The 18,886-nt window shown below is 32.9% G+C and overlaps 3 protein-coding genes and 1 long non-coding RNA gene across 8 annotated transcripts; all 4 read right to left on the bottom strand.

Annotated features, from left to right (window-relative positions):
- Positions 1-464, bottom strand: LOC133285360 (LIM domain-containing protein PLIM2c-like). The gene is made up of 2 exons (XM_061482570.1): positions 441-464; positions 1-306 (listed from the first exon to the last, which is right to left on the bottom strand). The coding sequence occupies exons 1-2, from the start codon at positions 462-464 to the stop codon at positions 1-3; spliced, it is 330 nt and encodes a 109-aa protein (XP_061338554.1).
- LOC133285333 (uncharacterized) lies at positions 463-1,294 on the bottom strand. The gene is made up of 3 exons (XR_009747994.1): positions 1,260-1,294; positions 792-840; positions 463-623 (listed from the first exon to the last, which is right to left on the bottom strand). It is a non-coding gene; the product is annotated as an uncharacterized LOC133285333 (long non-coding RNA).
- A 3,765-nt stretch (positions 1,295-5,059) lies between these two features.
- LOC133285338 (protein MLN51 homolog) lies at positions 5,060-10,079 on the bottom strand. 4 transcript variants are annotated; one of them, XR_009747997.1, is made up of 12 exons: positions 9,105-10,079; positions 8,883-8,985; positions 8,588-8,796; positions 7,652-8,490; positions 7,194-7,308; positions 6,698-6,820; positions 6,288-6,343; positions 6,145-6,190; positions 5,874-5,942; positions 5,717-5,794; positions 5,468-5,550; positions 5,060-5,378 (listed from the first exon to the last, which is right to left on the bottom strand). XR_009747997.1 is itself a non-coding variant. In XM_061482545.1 (10 exons), the coding sequence occupies exons 1-9, from the start codon at positions 9,623-9,625 to the stop codon at positions 5,915-5,917; spliced, it is 2,040 nt and encodes a 679-aa protein (XP_061338529.1). In that variant the 5' UTR covers positions 9,626-10,079; the 3' UTR covers positions 5,060-5,794; positions 5,874-5,914. The 4 variants fall into 4 exon arrangements, 1 of the variants encoding a protein (XP_061338529.1); XR_009747998.1 differs by lacking the exon at positions 5,468-5,550; XR_009747996.1 differs by having other exon boundaries at positions 5,468-5,794.
- Positions 10,080-11,621: 1,542 nt separating this feature from the next.
- Positions 11,622-14,541, bottom strand: LOC133285350 (nuclear pore complex protein NUP50A-like). Of its 2 annotated transcripts, none has more exons than XM_061482559.1 (2): positions 14,456-14,541; positions 11,622-13,330 (listed from the first exon to the last, which is right to left on the bottom strand). In XM_061482559.1, the coding sequence occupies exon 2, from the start codon at positions 13,263-13,265 to the stop codon at positions 11,907-11,909; it is 1,359 nt and encodes a 452-aa protein (XP_061338543.1). In that variant the 5' UTR covers positions 13,266-13,330; positions 14,456-14,541; the 3' UTR covers positions 11,622-11,906. The 2 variants fall into 2 exon arrangements, with proteins under 2 accessions (XP_061338543.1, XP_061338544.1); XM_061482560.1 differs by having other exon boundaries at positions 14,267-14,519.
- Positions 14,542-18,886: the final 4,345 nt, after the last annotated feature.

Below are 18,886 nucleotides of genomic sequence, written 5' to 3' on the forward strand. Positions count from 1 at the left end.
CTATGTTTCATTTTTAGAATTTTCTTCTGTCTTCTGTTCCTCAGATTCTGTCTGTGGCTCAGGCTCAAGCTCTGGCTTTGATGGTTCTTCATCATCAGCTGGTTCAGGAGGTGGAGTAGCATTCTTCTTGTTTGCTGCAGCCTGGAGTACATGATTGTAGTTTCCCTTCTCCATGAAAAGCTGTGCAAAATGGTGCCTGCAGTAAAGAACACCATCCAGTGCAGCATAGGAAGAATGTGTGAGAGGGCAACCTGCATGAGCACACCTAAAGCAAGTCTTGTGGTAGCATTCCCCTTCCAGTGTCAACTAATTAACCAAAAAAATAAAAAATTTGAATAATTAGTTCAGTTCAATCAAAGTTCTAAACCAAGTGATATGTAATCAGTTTACAATACCACTCGTCATTAAATAAAAGGTGAAATATCAACAAGCATAAGTACCTTCGCAATTACAGGACGTGCCATTGCAGTCCCAAGCAAATACTTCCTCTCATAAACTGCACCAGCACGCAGGCAAGGGAATATATATTTTCTAACAAATTCCTCCTTCAAGTCCTTTACCACTAATTGAGAGGCCCCACTGGCTTTAGCTTTCGCTTCTAAACCTTCCAATTCTTTTGTTCCCTGTGAAATTTAACTAACTTACTAGACTCGCAGCATATAAACAATGAATTGGGTAAAGCAAATTCCCCCAGTCAGAAGTTTACAAGTCTAAAACACCTTTTCCAATAACACAGGTTACACAACGACAATCTTGACAACAGAAAATGAATTCTAACAGTCATAACATACTTGGCCAACATCAGCAGTGAAGCAAACGACATCACAATTGTAATTCTCTCTGCAACGCCAGAACCATTCAATAAGAGATTATAATAAAAGCACAGTTATATAACAGCAGGTAAATTGACAAAGATATCTATTGTCCAATCTCCTAGATCACATCCTAAATTTGTTAAAAAGTAAGCATCATCATTTTTTGCTGGCATGCTTTTCTTCAAAGCTCCAACTTCTTACGTTTGAAACTGATCAGATCATCCATACAAGTATCAAAATGGTTTCTGATTTCTATTTACACATTCTATTAAAAAATTAAACATTCTTTACTAAAGAGAAACCAGTAATTACCAAAAGAAAACTTATCTCTTACTCCTTCAGTATTTGTCATTCTGAGTATATAAAGGAGAGGAAAAATCCAATATTGCGAGCTTGTGATGGACATATACTACAAAACTGAAAAAGGGTTAGCAACATCTAGACCTCAGCCATGGGACAATGACTGATGTGTCTAAGCCACAATTCCATATTCCTGTAAAAGACAGGGAAAACTAATAAGCAGACATGTCATTAATACACCAATAGCAGATATAGCAACCTAATGCTTGAAGTAATAATATAAAAACATACAACTATATTTAAAAGTAGTTATGATACCAGTTTTATCTTAATTTTTACCCAAATTTCAAATTTAATTATTTAGTTTATGTTGACACTTATTTCAGTGGCTAAATCAAATATAAAGTGTTTAATGTTATTGACTGAATGAGTAGTCAACCTAATAAATGGTAAGCAGTTTGTTTATTGTGATTAACATGACTTTTAAGCCCAATTGTCTTCTACAGTCAATCCCATATGATAAGAATAGATATATTAAGTTACAACCTTAAAAATTCAGCCTCGTGCATCTAATCAGGTTGCAATGGAGTCAAAACAAAAGGTGGTGTGTCCTTGAACTCCTGCATGAAGGAATCCACATGCTTGGAAATACCTTCACACTGCTTAAGGAACATAATAATATTGTCAATTTGCTCATGGAAACTCAAAGAACCAGGATTGGCACACAATTCCTCAATCTGAGCCATGCATAAATTCTAACTGTCAGAAGTGATATTTTAGGTCAATTTAGTAATATTAACAATAACACAGGGAAAATATTGACATAATTCATAATATGGAAATGGCCATGAAACTAACATTGCGAAAAGATATCAACTTATTTGACAAGCAGATTTTACATAGGAAAAAAATTAAGCAAGAACTGGCACTAGAAAAATTTCATACTTACCACATACTTACCCACCACGGTCAACCATAAATCAGAAAAACAAAGCAGCAATTTAATTTGTACTGTTCTTCTTCTCCCAGGAAATGCTCTCTTCATCCATTATCAACAACTTCAATAAGTCTCCTTTCACAATGAGATCCGGTATAACAGAGCAGAAAAATAATTGGTTAAGATATCAAAAATTAACTTTAAAAATGGATATATCAGGACCTATTTTTTTTGGACGATTAAAAAGCAATTTTATTAATTAATCGTAGATGTACTTATGTGATGTAGCAATTTTATTAAAAATAACTGGTTAATTTGTACTGCCAACAAACGCCCCCTCATGGAAATGGATATATAAGGAATTAAAAAAAATTTGTTTACCACAAAAAAAAAATTTCCTATCAGATGTCAGTAGGCTTCAGCAAAGATAAACACAGAGCATGGGACCAAGGGGTGTGTATATACTAACCGTTCAAGTTTAACCAGGCGTCGGCAAACAAAGAGGACCTTATCTCTCCACGTTGGATGCACCGGACCCTACTTCACCGGAGATACCAACCAGTAACTTGTAGATCTACTTCACCGGACCATTACCTGACCTCCCATCTTTGCGCATGTGGCTTTCTTCGCTCTTTCTTCTTCGGTCGGTGTCGGTCTCCAGTTTTTGGGTTTCTTCAGCTTTCACATGTGATGGGTGCTGGATGAGTGATGTATCATTTTGGGCAATAGTTGGTCACGTGTGAGGGGCAAATTCGTCACAAAAATATACCACTTTTTCATTTCTCCGGATTTCAGCCAGAATACGACCCTCCAAGAAGCAATCCGGAACAGTGCTTTGGAGGAGAAATCACATGCAAATGGCGAATGATGGGGAACACCGAAACATGGATATATTTCATGAATCCAGCGAACCAAACGTGGAGTTCTGAGAATCCACGAATCACTTCCCCAGGAAACTTGACCAAAATCCCGAAACAAACACCATTGTTAAACCAAAAAGTATCATTTTTTGTCCGAAGCATGCTTGATTGAATCAGTTAATTAACAATTTCATGTGATCAGGCAACAACTTTTCTTTTTTCTTTTGGTAGTAAACAACATCTTTTTTTATTCAAATGCTTTATCCGCTTAAAAATAATTATCTTTTTTAAGATATTAATTTTTTTTTCAATTATTTGTCTCTATATTTTTATTATTGTTATTGAATAAAATAAAATAAAATAAAAATAAGAGTAATATAAACAAATGAAGTTATATATTATCGAAATTAATAATTTTTATATAAAATCTTAAACGGTAATTGTTTTAAAAATAAATTCTTATAGCTCAGGAACTATTTGAATGGACTTTTTTAAAAATATTTTTTTTTTCATCCACCAAAAAAACAAAAGAATGGACTTTTTTTCTTCATTTCTTTAACTAAAAAATAGAACATTTCGTTTTTAAAAAATAAAAGTTTGAAAAAGTTATAATAATACTTTCTTTTGAAAGTCAAGATTTTTCACTAAAAAAAAATTTGATTTATTATTTCTCCATAAATAAAAGAGAAATTAATCTTTTTTTTCCCTTAGAACCTCTTACAACCCAATCTTAACTTGGTACCGTGTTCATACCATTGTATTAAATGATCTCGGCCATTTGCTTTTTGTTCATATAATGCATACAGCTCTGGTTGCTGGTTGATCTGGTTCCATGACTCTATGAATTAGTAATTTTTTAACCCTTTGACCTTGTTCTTAACCCAATATGGAGACTGGGTCGGGGCATTCCCCGCCCACCAAGTGAAATCGGTATTTTCTTGGTCATGACCAGTTAAGTTAAAGTTTCATTAAAGAGCATTTTCACGTGACAAAACCTCCTTAGGGAATATAAGGTTTTCATGGGATTGATCTTGAACCGCCATCCACGCACGAATACCTCCGTTTAAGAGAATATTTTTTTTGAGGTTTCCTCGGACCAGACGAAGATTCGCCCTTAAGTGCAAAGGCATAAAGGAGCTTGACTGGAAGACCCATATAACATTGCTCAGTCAAATTTTCGCCCATTACGAAAAACTCCCCATTGTTGCCTCCTACAGGAGTCTGGACCATGTCTTTTCGCCAATGTAACGATTATAATTTATTAGAATTTAATAATTACAACTCAATAAATTATAGCTGTTAGATTGACAAAAATCATTGGGTTGTAAGTGAATTTTTTTTATAAATATAACCTACTCTAAATAAAATTATTCCCATCAACATTTTTTAGATTGAAAAAAAAGATATTTTAAAAACTTTTAATTTATTTCTTGTTATATAAATTTTACAAAAATACACTTCATTAATTTATAAAATCCCCAAAACAAATTTTTATGATACAAAAAACAACATAATTTGAGATCAATAAAAATAATTTTATCATGATGATATAGAAACAATAAACTCAAATAAATATTATATTTAAAAATATTTTTTAGATAGTAATTCAATCACAAATATTTTTATCATATAAAATTGCTTTTCAATTCAGATCATGATTCAAGCACAAATGAAACAATTAATAGTATCCGTATGAAAAATTGCAAATTCTCTTAGAAGGCAATCTCTCACTTTTTTATTGTTGAAAAAAAATGAAAAATACTACTCTCCTTTCACATAAGATAAATTATCTCATATTCTCTCACTTCAATTTTCGCACCCCACCTTTTTTTTTTTCCTTGTAATGGTAAAACCCACTCATTTTCTCTATCTATCTTATATGAAAAGAGATTAATAAAACCCAAGAAAAATACAATACAATTTACAACCTCCTTATTTTATTTAGGATGTCAAAACTCCTAAAACTACTGCATGAAAAGAAATTCAGTCCATTTTTTTTTTTTGGCATCGTTCGACTTGGAGTTTCAGTTTTGACTAATCGTGTAAGATTAGGAAAGAATTATTTTGATTATACGAACCATCAAGCCAATTTCCAAGAGTAAGACCATACCATAATCTAATCAATCAGATATATAATAACAAAATAAAAAACCAATCTTGTCCTTGATAACAATACTACTAACTTCCCTTTGATAACCAGAGAGCAATCTCTCAAGTCTCAATTAGTTGAAACAAAAAATTTAAAACAAAACCACTCAGTCACAAAAGGAAATTTGAAATAATTTATCCCCAAGTCCATAACAGATGAATCAGAAAGTCATTTACATGAGAAACTTTTTCAACTCCACGAGCAATCAGTTGCTGCACAAACAATTATCGTTTTCCCCCATATCCATATTCCATAGTTGTAGATTAGAGCCTGTCTATGTTTCAACAAGCTTCACTAAGGCAACACGCAAGAAAAACCTGCAAAGAATCCAACAACTCATAACTTAATCAGCAGCATTATAAGGATACCAGCGGCAAATTCATTTTTTACTTATGATTATCCTTACCGCACAACTACACAAGCAACTACCACCTGTCAAGCTGCAATAACTTCTTTAAATGGAGAACAGCATGAACAGGCGTTATATAACTGCAAGGAAGAACATGGAGTGGAGGGAAAAAAGGAAGAGGTGCATCAACATATAGAGCCCAAGGAAACCCCAAAGCAATCCCACAAGTGCATTTCAGCAAACATGAGCGAACCGCGAATAATAACTTAAAAACATTCTCAACCAGAATACAAGTTCTGGAATTACCTAAAAAATCTTGAAACCTATTGCAGCCCAAAGTACTCCAGAACAAAAACTGGAGAACAAAGGGCCCGTAGGAAAGGCCTGCAACACAAGAATTACCAAAACTTAGAAAATTGTAACACTGCTAAAACAATAAAGCAATAATAGGTAAATAACAAACCTTATCTTCTTATTCAAACAAGTTGCATCCTGTGTAATACTTCACTGCCCAAAATTCATCTCTGAGTATCTGCATAGTGCATAACCAACAACCTGAGATCATATCTAACTAAAAAATCATGCCAATAGTATCAACAGGTGCATTCCCATCCTCCCCATAAACCACCCTAGGATCCAGAGAAAAATAACCAGAAAATGAAGCAGCAGATCCATGATTAAGCACTCAAACAAAATAATCATTAAAATGAAAATGTTTATGCAATTCAACTTGCCTGCGGGGCTTATTCTGCCGCTGTCCAAACTCATCACTTACAGGCTCTACAGACGGATCAATTCCAAATAATAAGTTAATAACATTAGCAACCAATAGCAATTGGTAAATAATATCAACGGAAAAGGGATATCAATGTCTTACCAGGTCTCTCTGGTGGCTTCCATTCATTATTAGCTTTGCTAACATTATTTTCCTTGCTGCAAAGATTCAACAATGAAAACCAAAATCATGAAACCAACAATATGCCACAGAAACATTAAAGCCAAAATGGAGGCAAAAAAAAAAAAATGACAAAAGCTATTCCATTAAAAGTCCCCCTCCCCTAACAGGCATTTAAAATAAAATACAATACAAGTAGCACTGTTAATCCAGGTTTCATAAGCTAAACATGGAGAACCTATGTAAGAACCATTTTGAACATGTTGGATATGAATCCATTAATAAAGATACTATAAAAATGCATTAAAACCAAGCCATGCAATATAGAGAAGTAAAATAAGGTAAAACTATATGAAATATTGAAATCATATCAAAGCTATGAAAGTACCAACCTTGAAGTAGCCGTCGCAGATGCTTGTCCTGATTGTCGAGTATGATAAGCACCGTCAACAGTGAAGTAGGGTGGACAGTATGAAGCCCCTAAAGCTCCTGCAGCACCAGCCAAAACCGGTAGCCTAAACAAGAGAAGGAAGTAGTTAAAAAGTATTCCAATAAAAAGAAAACTATGAAGAATAAAAGAGAAATTTAAAATATTTGTGTGTGTTGTCTGGTGGGGTGGTGTTTTTTTTTTTTTTTGGAAAAGAACCGGGGGGGGGGGGGGGGGGGGATACATTTTTTGTGTAAACCTTCCCAAGACGTTTGTTATCATTATTTTATTGTCATATTGATATAGAGTTATTCTTGAAGAAGATTAAAAGTGGGGACCACACACAGAGGGAGAAGGAGATTTCAACCATGTCAGAGGCACTAAGACTTGTGAATCGGCCAGTAATTAGCTCTTCAAATATTATTCAACATTTGATAAAATTCATAAGTAAATATCCTTACCATGTCATTTCAGAATTTCCAGTACCATGTTGAGGCTGAGCAACATATCCAGGGAATGCCATGCCAACGGCAGGAACTCCTATACCTCCAGGGTGCTGCCCTCCAAATTGCATAACTGTGTCCCATCAGAGCCCAATGAAAATTAGAAAAATATATTACAAAGTGTAAAAGAAAACTTAATCTGTTCTGCAAGGATCACAAATACAAACACAAAAGAAAATCAAATGCTTATAAATAAATCAGGACACCCTCAGTTCACAGGATCTATCTGCAACATAGTAAACAATATAATTGCTTGATTTTTCAGAAACCAGGGATGTTACAACTTTTACTTGATGCATGAGAAAATTGTATTCCAACAACCGAAGTGAAAAGTTGCAATAAATAGATTGGATTAAAAGTTTTCTCTAAGACAGCAATATTGACACTTAAGAAGAAAACACCTAAATAAAACTAACCTGGCAAGAAGGCTGGGAAGTTCTGATCTCCATGACTACCACCCATATTTCCAGCAGTCCCCATAGCTCCACCGTAAACAAAAGAGCCCCTTCCACTACCCTGGGAACTTCCCCTTCCCTTCCCAACCAATGCACCCTTGGATTTGCCTGATTCTGAAGCTGCATCAATTTCTCCAGAATCCAATGAACTAATTGCCGCAGATGTTTTCTGAGGAGATGAAGCTTGAGACCCATTACCAGGTCGATGACCCAACTGTGGCCCAGGAGTTTGCATATAAGTTGAAGTTCGCCCTGAAGCGGAAGTTCTCTGAACAGCCTGGAGTTGTGTTTGAGCAATTTTATTTCCTTGATTATGTGAAGCAGCAGGCTGATAATTCATCTGTACTGGGATTGCTCCTCCACCCCTCCCAGAAGCCCTTGGATGAATAGATTGAGAAGAATTAACTCCAGAAGATCCAGGTGGTGGCATATGCAAATAGTTCAGAGGTTTTCCACCAGATGGAGTGACGGACTCATCAATATACAGCTTGTCCATGCCTACAGAATCAACAACATTCTTTCCCCGATGCAATGTATTGTTTTGTTGAGCTAAAAAACCCTTATCCACAACACCAGTGCGGATGTTCCTGTTTGTGCCGCCAGTTTGGACATCCCTTTTTGGTGTCAGATTCATCTCCTTGTTGGAGGAGCCCGAAGGGTAAAAAGGGGGAGATGCAGAATTCAAATTTGATGCAAACACTTGTTTGTTAGCAGGCAAAGGATCAGACTCTGAATTAGAGTTGGGTATCAAAGTTCTCCTCGAACTAACATGTGAAGTTTTCTCGAGAGGCTTCCCAGATCTTGGAAAAGAAAACAAAAATAATTGTCGGAAAGCCTTTGACATACATAGGAAGCATGTACACAACTAATCTTATACAATACAAAATCTGTACTCACTGCTTATTTTGCATCTGGGATGTTGCATCACTGCTTTTATTAGTAGGCTCATACCTTCGGGGCCCTCTCCCTCGCACAACACCCTTTGGTACCTGGGTTTGATTGCCTCTGTTATCATATCCTTTTCTGTTACCTCGAACATATCCTCCACGATCAATGCCTCGAGTTTTACCACGACCTCGATAATTACCATTAGAAGTTCTCCTTCCCTGAATATTATACATAATGCATTATAAAGGTTCCATTTCAGGAGGGGAAAAAAAAGTTCTAGTACTACATTTTACACAATCATCACCTCTTTGTAGTGCCTATCCTGCAAAGTAATTTCCTCAAACTTATCATGCCCCCATTTTCTGTCATCCTTGGACTCCCACAGTCTCCTTCCACCACGCATCCTCCTAAAAAGCACAAAAGCAAGAAGAAAAAAATAAAGTAATTTATGACTAAGTCTTAAGAGCAACCTAGTCACACTATTTATATAAATGTTATGCGCAGATTTCAGTGGAGATTTAGATACCTATGGCGTGCACCAGCATTGTCCCTGAAACGGTCATCGTGCATGTAAAATGCTCCAGCAGTGGGAACCGCAAATGGTTCACTCTCTTTCTTCTCTTCAACATCCCTGTTCCCTGATTCTTCCAAAGGGGTTTTAACATCAGCATCAGAATCCTTTACCATAACCACTGCGCCATTTACACCTCCTTCATCCGCACCCCTCTCCTCACAAACCTCCTCTCCTCCTACTAATTCTTCTTCATATTCTTCTTCCTCTTGGTCAACTCCATCTTCTTCTTCTTCCAATTCTTCTTCGTCATCATAATCGGCCACTCCACCCTCGCCGTCCGATTCATCGGAAAGAATGAGGCGGCGATCTGCACTCTTATCCCTCCCATCACCACCACCACCACCACCACATTCACCTTCATCTTCACCTTCCTCATCATCACTTGCCTCACGCCTCCTCCGCATTGTTAGCGATCTCTTAGCCTCTTCGGGATCACTCTCATACTCAAGGTCTTCTTCACCCGCGGTAGCCATCAATAGCCCCCACCCTAAAAAAACCTACACTTTCCCAGGAACCAAACACCAATTGAACGAAAAGCAACTCAATCAAAAGGGAATGGGACAAAAAAAAAATCAATTTTTTTTCCCGGAAAGTAGAAACCAATTAAAGAAAATCTGAATCAATTCCAAGTATCAAAACACGCATAAAAGAAAAACCCAAACTTTGTGGGGTCCCCAAATAACCACTATCGAAACCAAGAAACCTAAACTCGATAAGCTAAAATCCCAGTCAATTGGAAACCTAAAAAAACAAAAAACGGTAAAGTTATGAAGGAGAAAAACGCCGAATTGAAACGCGTGATAAGAGAATGGAAGAAAAATGAAGGGGGAAATAGGGTTAATTATTGGGAGTGGAAGGCCAGGGTTGTTGCGAAACCCTAGATAATTTTAGGAGATATTTAAGATTTAGAGCGTTGTTCTGTTGTGTTGTGTCGTCAGCAATTGAAACTGAAAGACGAAGAAACAAGAAGAGTAAAAAGGGGTTATTGGAGGAAAAATCTGATACCTGGGGGTATTTCAGTAAATTCAAAGTCGGTTCGGGATTTGCGAGTCGGTGATTGGTTAGCTTCTGACTTATGACACGTGAGATGCCTATCTGACTTCTGAGTCTGAGCATACTTATCATATCTGACCATCAAAAAGAGATGCCTCACTCATACTATATTAAAATAATAATACTGTAAATGATTTTTTCCGGTAAACAATTTTAAATCATAACACATTAAATCAATACAAATTTTAAAATTTGGGAAAATCCCATAAAAATAAAACAAATTATTATTTTTCATGTTATAGAATATAATTTTATCTTTTATACATATAATTTTCATAAAAATAAAAATGTGTATAATTTATATATTTTTTTTCTTTTTACATAACCTTATATAGGCACATATATTTTTATATATATATAAAAAATAAAATTATCTTATATAATATAAAAATGTAAATCCTTAAAGTGAATTGAGAAAAAATTAAATAAAATTATCTTATGCGACATAAAAACGTAAATCCTTAGTGCTGTTTGGTTGGAGGTTTCTTAAAAATTTTCCATTCAAATCAAGCTGACAATTGTTGATTTCCTTATTTGGTACAGAGTTTCTTAGAATTTCCTCATCTATTCATATTGCATTTGGCCTTTGAAATGGAGCAATTATCACTATTTAAAAAGTTTTCTTCGACGTGGTTTTCCTTAGTTAGATGGGTAAATGACAAAAGGTGAAAGTTAACCCAGATCAAAATACCCTCATGTTACCAAATTTTCCCGGGAAATTTTTTTCCAACCAAACAATTTTTTTTATATTTTCCTACCAAACTCAGTTTCCAATCATTTTTTTAGTAATTACATTTTTCTAATATTCAAAAAATTTATCCATAAAGTTATCTTATACAGAGACAAAATATGTTGCAGCTTATCTAAGTTAAGCCGGCTGTATGTGAATGGAGAAAAAGTTGCATGCAATGTTATAAATTAAAGCAAGATTGTTAAATCGCATTAGAATTGCTTGGCCTATTTTTTTCTAATTATATAATACAAATCGTATAGAATTATAAGGTTCATAAATAAAATAAAAATAATTTAAAAATATATAATATTATATAAATTTAAATTCAAAAAAATTCAATCAACAAATTAAATCAAATATTTATTTTCTTTCTTTTATTAATAACAATTTTTCAGATTTATTTTTGGATTTAAATAAAATATTAAATTTTTATTTTCTGTTTCTTATTAATAATAACTATTTAGATTTTTTTTTAAAATTTAAATCACAAATCATATATATATTTACTTTTTCTAATTAATAGATGTTTTTTATAAAAAGAAATTGTAAATTTTAATTTGATTTTCATATAATAAATTTTGATACGATATATAATCCAATATGATCCGATATTATATCGTATAACATAGTAATATACATCCGATACAAAATCCATTCTGAGCAATCTAAATCACATCGTGTGTACTACCAACTATAAAGTAAAGTGATTTTGAAATTTGTAACAAAATTCCAGGTTCGCTAGATAACAGCACTATTGGAAGTTTCAGTGTTAGGGATGTCCTAGTGCAGTCTAAATCAAAGATTTTATGCAAAATTCAATTCAATTATCTTTTGGAGACATGACTCAAACAAGTAAAACTAGTTAAGTATAATAGACTGCCACACAACGGCAAAAGAGCTATGGAATAGCAAATTTTCTATTCATCTTAAAGGAACATCTAAGAGGACTGACTTTTGGGATATATCTCTCAATCATCAGAAGCCTTTGGAGAATTTTCTGGGGTCTTGATAACTGTAGACGTCTCCCCCTTGTGTGCCATGACAGCAGCTTTAAACTCCTCCACTATGGACCCGTCCTTGAACTTCAAGGCAAATGTTGAAAGACCACCTTTCCCTTCGGCAGCACTATTCATGCAGGCAAAAGTAACACCTTTCTTTTCCATATTTGTGAGCTTCATATCAGGATAAACTCGAGCATTCAAAATCAATCTTAAATTTCCCTTTGACCTCATCAGAAGTCTGGCCTTTTCTGTCCCGCTAGTAACATTCACCCTCAGTTCTCCCTTTCCTCGTTCCTTCCAACTTCCATCAACAAACTCAAATAATACTGAATCCGAATTAAAAATCACTCTCTCATTTTCTTCACCAGTTTCAACCACAACCTCCTGCATTGCTGCAAACCCACTTCCCTCACTCTTAGAAACAGCAGAGGCCCCAGATGCCCCAAAAACAGAACTTCCATTGTTGGATAAACCCAGACCAAAAGGCTTATCATTTTTTGTTCCAAAAATAGAACCAGACCCATCATTTGAGGTGGACACAAAGGAAAATGAAGAAGTAGAAAATCCAGTTCCAGCAAGACCTATGAAGGCATTTTGGCTACTTGAGAGCATTTGAAATGACTTCAAATGGCCACCTTCGGCACTTGGTTCTGCACTTTCTACTTTGTTATCTTTCTTATCCCCATAGTCAGTTTCTTCTTTCTTATCATCATTTTCAGAAGCATTGTCATTCTTAGTTTGTCCTTTATCTCCCTCACTGGCACTCTCACGTGCAGCATCCTTCTTATCCTCATTTTCACTTTCATTGACATCCTTAATTTGATCTTTATCTACCTCAGATTTGTCACCAGTACTTTCATTTTCTGCAATATGTTTCCCATCTGCATTGCTTTCTTCTGCAGATTCATTATTTGCAATAGGCTTATCCACTACCTCATCAGTTTTGTTCTCTGACTGCTTAGTTTCCCCATCTTTAGCTTTCACAGAAACCTGAGCTATATCATCACTACCTTTTGAATCATCTGCAATGGTGTTCTCACCAGTTGATTGTACTTCAATAGTAGCTTCAGCAGGGTTAGCACTGGATTCAGTGGGAGCAACTAATCGTATCCCAGCAAAAGGGTTTGAAGAAGGAGCAGAACTAGTCTGTTGGCGACGAACTTTGACTATTCTTCTGGTTGCCAGAACCTCATCATTTGCTCTCTTGAAAGTCCCAGTCTCAAGCTCACCGACATCTTCCTCATCATCAATAGGAGTATCTCGAGTGAGCTCCCTTCCAGCAGCCCTTTTCTTTGAAGGTGGTGGGGCATTCTCAGCATCCCCCATTTTAGAAAGAAATCAGTAAATGAACTAAAGAATTTTTTTTCTAACAAGTTGTAGTACAGCAATATCTGCAATCAGGAAAGTATGATTATAATTCTTTTCTTCTCGAGTAGCGTACAAATTCAAAGTAACGAGAATAACACAACCTATATGAATCAATGGCATATTATGTATTCCGAAGTCACATATACAAACTAAAAAACCTGACAACTTGTTAAAAACAATACTGCCAAATACCATATACTATGAAAATAACACCCAACAGAAACACAGGCAAGACTAGTAATCCCAAAAACATGAAGTTCACGAGGTAACCATTTTTTTTTCTCCTAAGAAGTCTATGGAAGCCCAAGTAAACACCAGCGCCTAGAGTATGTAAATATGCTTACATTATTTGTAGCTTGCAATAATTTGATCCCATATAGCACAAAACAGCACAATTTAAAAAGGGCAAAAAAAAAAAAGACAGCTCAAAGAAGCATTCCAGGCATAACATTAAACAATAACTAGTAACTACCAGCTGAAGCAATCAATCTAGTGACGATATGCAAAATATAAAAAAGAAAATTGTACCATTATTCTGAAGTAGTAAATTGCTAATGTATTATTTGGTTCCGCTGAGTTTGTATTCTGTCTGAGGCGTGAACAGTTTATGATAAATAACTAACATGACTATTAAAATGAGCAATTTATCAAATATTTTCAGACATTGCCAGATCTAAATTTCAAGCTAAATCATAGAGAACCCTAAATAATTGCATTTCGGCCCATCTATCCGTAGAAAGAGGCAAGAAAAAAAAAACATCGGAATCTTAAAACCAATCAGAGGGATCTAGGAAAACAAATATACTGTTCCCATAAACCTAGTTAGCAATAGTAATATGAATCATATCTGGTCGTTGGAAACATAAAATCTAGGGTGAGTAGTAAAAATACCAGAAAGAACAAATCAAAGACTATAATAAAGGAATATATAGGCAAAAAGAGCTGCAGAGGCTAATTACAGGAACACAAGGAACAATAATTCGTTCGATATCCCACGATTCTGACGGTATCTTTCGATTTCACGAGTTGGCGAAACTAAACTATGAATGAATCGTGATATTCCGTATAGTGAACTATTGTTTACAAAAATAAAACAATAAATAAAAAAAATCTAGAGAAAGTGAAGAGTGTGGGGTGAAAACCCTAACCCGATGGAGACTACAGAGGAAGAAGATGATAGCGGCAGCAATATAGTCACACAGCTGGCACCAGCACTCTCCTTTTTCATTTCTTTTAATTACAGCCAGAGTAAACACTTAAGACATATATATAATATTACAAAAAAAAAACATATATATAAGAGAAATAGAAATTTCATGTTAAAATGTTAAATGATACAACTTCTTTTTCCTACGCACTTAGAATTAGTTAGAAATATATAAAAATATATAAAGAATTTATATTTCTGTAGCTTGTTGCATGAAATAGTTGTCATATATATATATATATATATATATATATATATATATATTTGAAAGCATTAAATACGGAGAATCATAACCACACAAATGATAAAAGTATTAAATATGGAGAATCATAACCATACACATGTCGTTATTGTACGTAAATCGGCTGCAGAAATGATTTTACCAATATATAAAGCATTTTATTATTCTCTTTTTACTTAAGATAATTATCTTATGTTGTAGAGAGAAAATGGGTGGTTTCACCATTGCATAAAAAAAGAAAAAGGTCAAGTGCGAAAATCGAAGTGAAATAACATAAAGAGAAGTTATCTAATATGATAAAGAGAAGTTATCTTATATGAAAGAAAGTAATATTTCTCATATATAAATATGGGAAAAGTAATTCTCCTGTTGCAGCAAAATTGATGTTCTCCTATCAATGAGAGGTAGATTTGTGCGCCAACATTTCAATTTTTTTCTTTTAAATCAGTCGGACCCATTTAATTGTATCAAATTCAAAAAAATTCTCTTCTTCTGCCGCATGAGAAGATGCAACCGCTATAAATATATACGAAAAAGTATTTCTACAAGCGACTTTACATAATATTATCTATGACTATTTTTTTTAACTAAGTCTGACCACAGTGACCAGTAAAACATAGTTATAACAATAAAGCTGTTCTTTTTTTCTCTCTCATCATACATTGTCGGCTGATGTGACGGAAAGAGAAAATATAATTTTTATGTCTTACTAGTCAGATTTAGTGTCTGTTTGGATTCTCTCTATTTTTAAACTAGAAGCTACTTATAAGCATAAGCTAGTCCAAACAGGTTTTGAGAAAAACTCTTGTAATAAAAAGCTCTTAGGAAGAGCTTTTTTTTTTAACATCTTATTTGCTTTTTTTGAATTGTGTGATTTTTTTTTTAAAATAAAGAGCTATAAAGATAGAGAAAGAGATAGTTTTCTTGAAATATGTGCTTTTAAGCTAAAATTTTTATAAGCTTTTATTTTAGTTTTAGCTTATAAGTTGCTTCTAACTTAAAAAGAGAGGATCCAAATAGGTTTTTAGTTAAAAATGATAGCCGTAGATAACGTTATCTAGAATGACTGTAGAAATGTTTAACCTATATATATATATATATATATATATATATATATATATATATATATATATATATATATATAATACAAATATCTATTTATTTAATTATTTCCTTTATTAATACAAATTTTTTAGATTGATATTTGAATTTAAGTTACAAATCAAACCTTTATTTTCTATTTTTTTTTGGAAATATTCCAATCAGTTCATTGTTTCGCAACTAATCCGATTCAAGGTGAGTCCAGGATTAAGGCTTTAAACCCCTCCCAAAGGTGGTACTGGGGAGATCAAATCTTTATTTTCTTTTCCTTATTAATAATATTTTTTGTAGATTTGTTTTTTGAATTTAAATCACAAATCTAATCTTTATTTATTTTTTTATATTAAAAACTATAAATTCTGATTTATTTTCGTATCATATGATACATGATCGTATCATATGATACAACCCTATTTCTGATACACCTCACAGTACATATTGCCGAGCTTGTGAATCGTATCTATCGTATGATATAGGTATTGATAATTATGTTATAGAATATATCAAAGGTCATTAAAAATAAATAATCATATATAAACCATGGGTTTTATAAGAGTTATGTTGTAGGAAAAGTGATTGTGTAATGTTATAGAGATTCGTTTTGTGTGCCATAATTTTTTCTTTTTCTTTTCTCTTCAAAAAGTATGGGTCCCACAAAATGTTGTGTGTGTAGGAAAGTTTGTTGTGTCATGTTAAATGACAAATGTAAACCCCATAAACCATATGAAAGGTAATCAATTATATTTTACAACAAAAATGAATTTTTTTCAATAGTGATATGTTTCAATATAAAATAAAATTTCATCTACGCATCAATAAAAATGAAATTTTCTATTAACATCTAAGGATATTATATATCCAAATTTGTATTAAAACATATTGCATAGAATGCATGTTTGTAATTTTGTGAATAATAATAACTAATGTTTTTGTAAATGTAGTAGTTGAAGAAAATCAATGGTTTTACTTTCAAATATATAACATACTAATAGCAGTTATTCAATATTAGTATTAAGATCATTTTTTTATTGTTAGTTTGTTACTTTTAGTTTGTCACTAGAGTTGTTGTATTCTATTATTATTCCTGGTGAGTAAATCTTTATTTGATGACATCCTTTAATAATGAATTTAGTAAAGGCAGTAATTAAATTTTCACTTATATTAACTTTTTTTTTTTACTTTTTTACTTGTATATTTGTGTATACATACTATTTTATTAAAAGAATTAAATTATAAAAAATTTATAATTTGTATAAAATATGTTAAGAAAGTGTTAAATATTTATTTGTTAAAATATTTTTTAATGTATTGAGTATGATAAAAAAAAGGGAAAAGTTCACCAATGCCCCTGAGGTTTGCTTCAGAATCACCTATGCCCCTGTGATTTTTTATTTATCACATATACCCCTGTGATTTGTAAAAAGGTATGTTTTTTATCACATATGCCTCTGTGGTTTCTTATTTTTTATAAAGCACAGGGGCATATGTGATAAAAAAAACCACAGGGGCATAGGTGATTCTGAAGCAAAGCACAGGGTCATTGACGAACTTTTTCCTAAAAAAAATTATGGAATTATAATTTTGGATGGCCCACGGGTTGCCCCTAACCCATAGGGTTTTTAACATGTGCGAGCCTCTATTATTGAGATTCATTTGGCCATGCAAACTTTTTAGCTCTAACCCACACAAGCTAGGGCCTAATAGGACGAGCTGACCCATTTTGGCATCTCTAAATAAAACATCTACCAATAAAAAATTATAGGGATTAGGGGTGTTCATCAACCAATTCAAACCACAGTGACCGAACCAAAAAATTGATAACCGAAAATTGAAAAATCAAAAGCCGAAAAAACTCGCATAATTTAACTGGATTGGATCGATTTCGGTTTAGTTGGTGAAAATCGATCCAATATATTATATATTTATTATTTTTGAAAGATGATGACTTGGAATCTTGAAAGTTATTGATAGCAAACTATCCTGTTTTAGTTTTTATTGTATATTAATCTATTTTAACTCTTCATGAATTTTAAGACTTGTTTAGTTTGAAGATTTGAATTTTTTAGTGGTTTATAACTTTAAATGACTTTATTTTGATATAGTTAGTGATTTGTATGGCTAAAATTTTAGACTTTTCGAAAAATCAAAAATCAATCCAATCTAAACCAAATAAAATTGGATTGGATTGGATTGATTTTTTTTAAAAAAAATCCAAACCGAAGGGATTAGATCCAATAATTATTACTTCAAAATCGATCTCATCCAGACAGCAAACACCCTAGTAGGAATAGGATATTATGCCTATAATTTTTTATGCCTACTCTACCTACTCACTCCAACATCATTAGATTAGAATCTTAAAAAAAGAGATAAAGCGTGAAAGTTAATTGAAATTATGATACAATAATATTAGAGATGAGTAGGTAAGAGAGAAATGAAAAAATAGTAGGAAAAATATCCTATAACAATATTCATTGTCAAAATTTTACATAATAAATGTTAGACTTTTATCTTGTAAAAAGTTTGTGTTTATCATTTCCTTTAAATGAATATTAAATAAATTATATTTTTTAAAGATTTATAAATATTTAAACAAGATATTCCATTTCCATGAATACATTAATGTCTGTGTTTATCAAAACCAAAAATTCAATAAATTCATATAGAATTTTATCATAAAATTCATCATTACTAAATGTTAGTGTTTTTAAAATTTTTCATCGAATTTATCCTGAAATTTAAATTATGTATAGAATTAATCATTAAATATAAACCTAATTTTCAGTGTAAATTTTTTTCACTTTATTAAATAATTATTGTTAATCTTTAACAGAAATATCTTTTTTTAAGTACAGACTTTGTTAAAATTTTAATTTTCATATTCTCTTTGTAATTGAAAATTAATTTAAGTATGACTTTTAAAGCAAAAATTATTCTTGGCTTCCTGCTCCCATCATCCAAGTGCATAGATCGAGCGAACTTTCTACTACCTTCTCCAACAAGGTCACAATTGAAGATATTTAGGACAGA

Source organism: Gastrolobium bilobum, unplaced genomic scaffold (assembly GCF_033153095.1).
Source record: "Gastrolobium bilobum isolate Gb01-03AN ecotype WA unplaced genomic scaffold, APGP_CSIRO_Gbil_v1 utg1211, whole genome shotgun sequence".
Lineage (NCBI taxonomy): Eukaryota > Viridiplantae > Streptophyta > Magnoliopsida > Fabales > Fabaceae > Gastrolobium > Gastrolobium bilobum.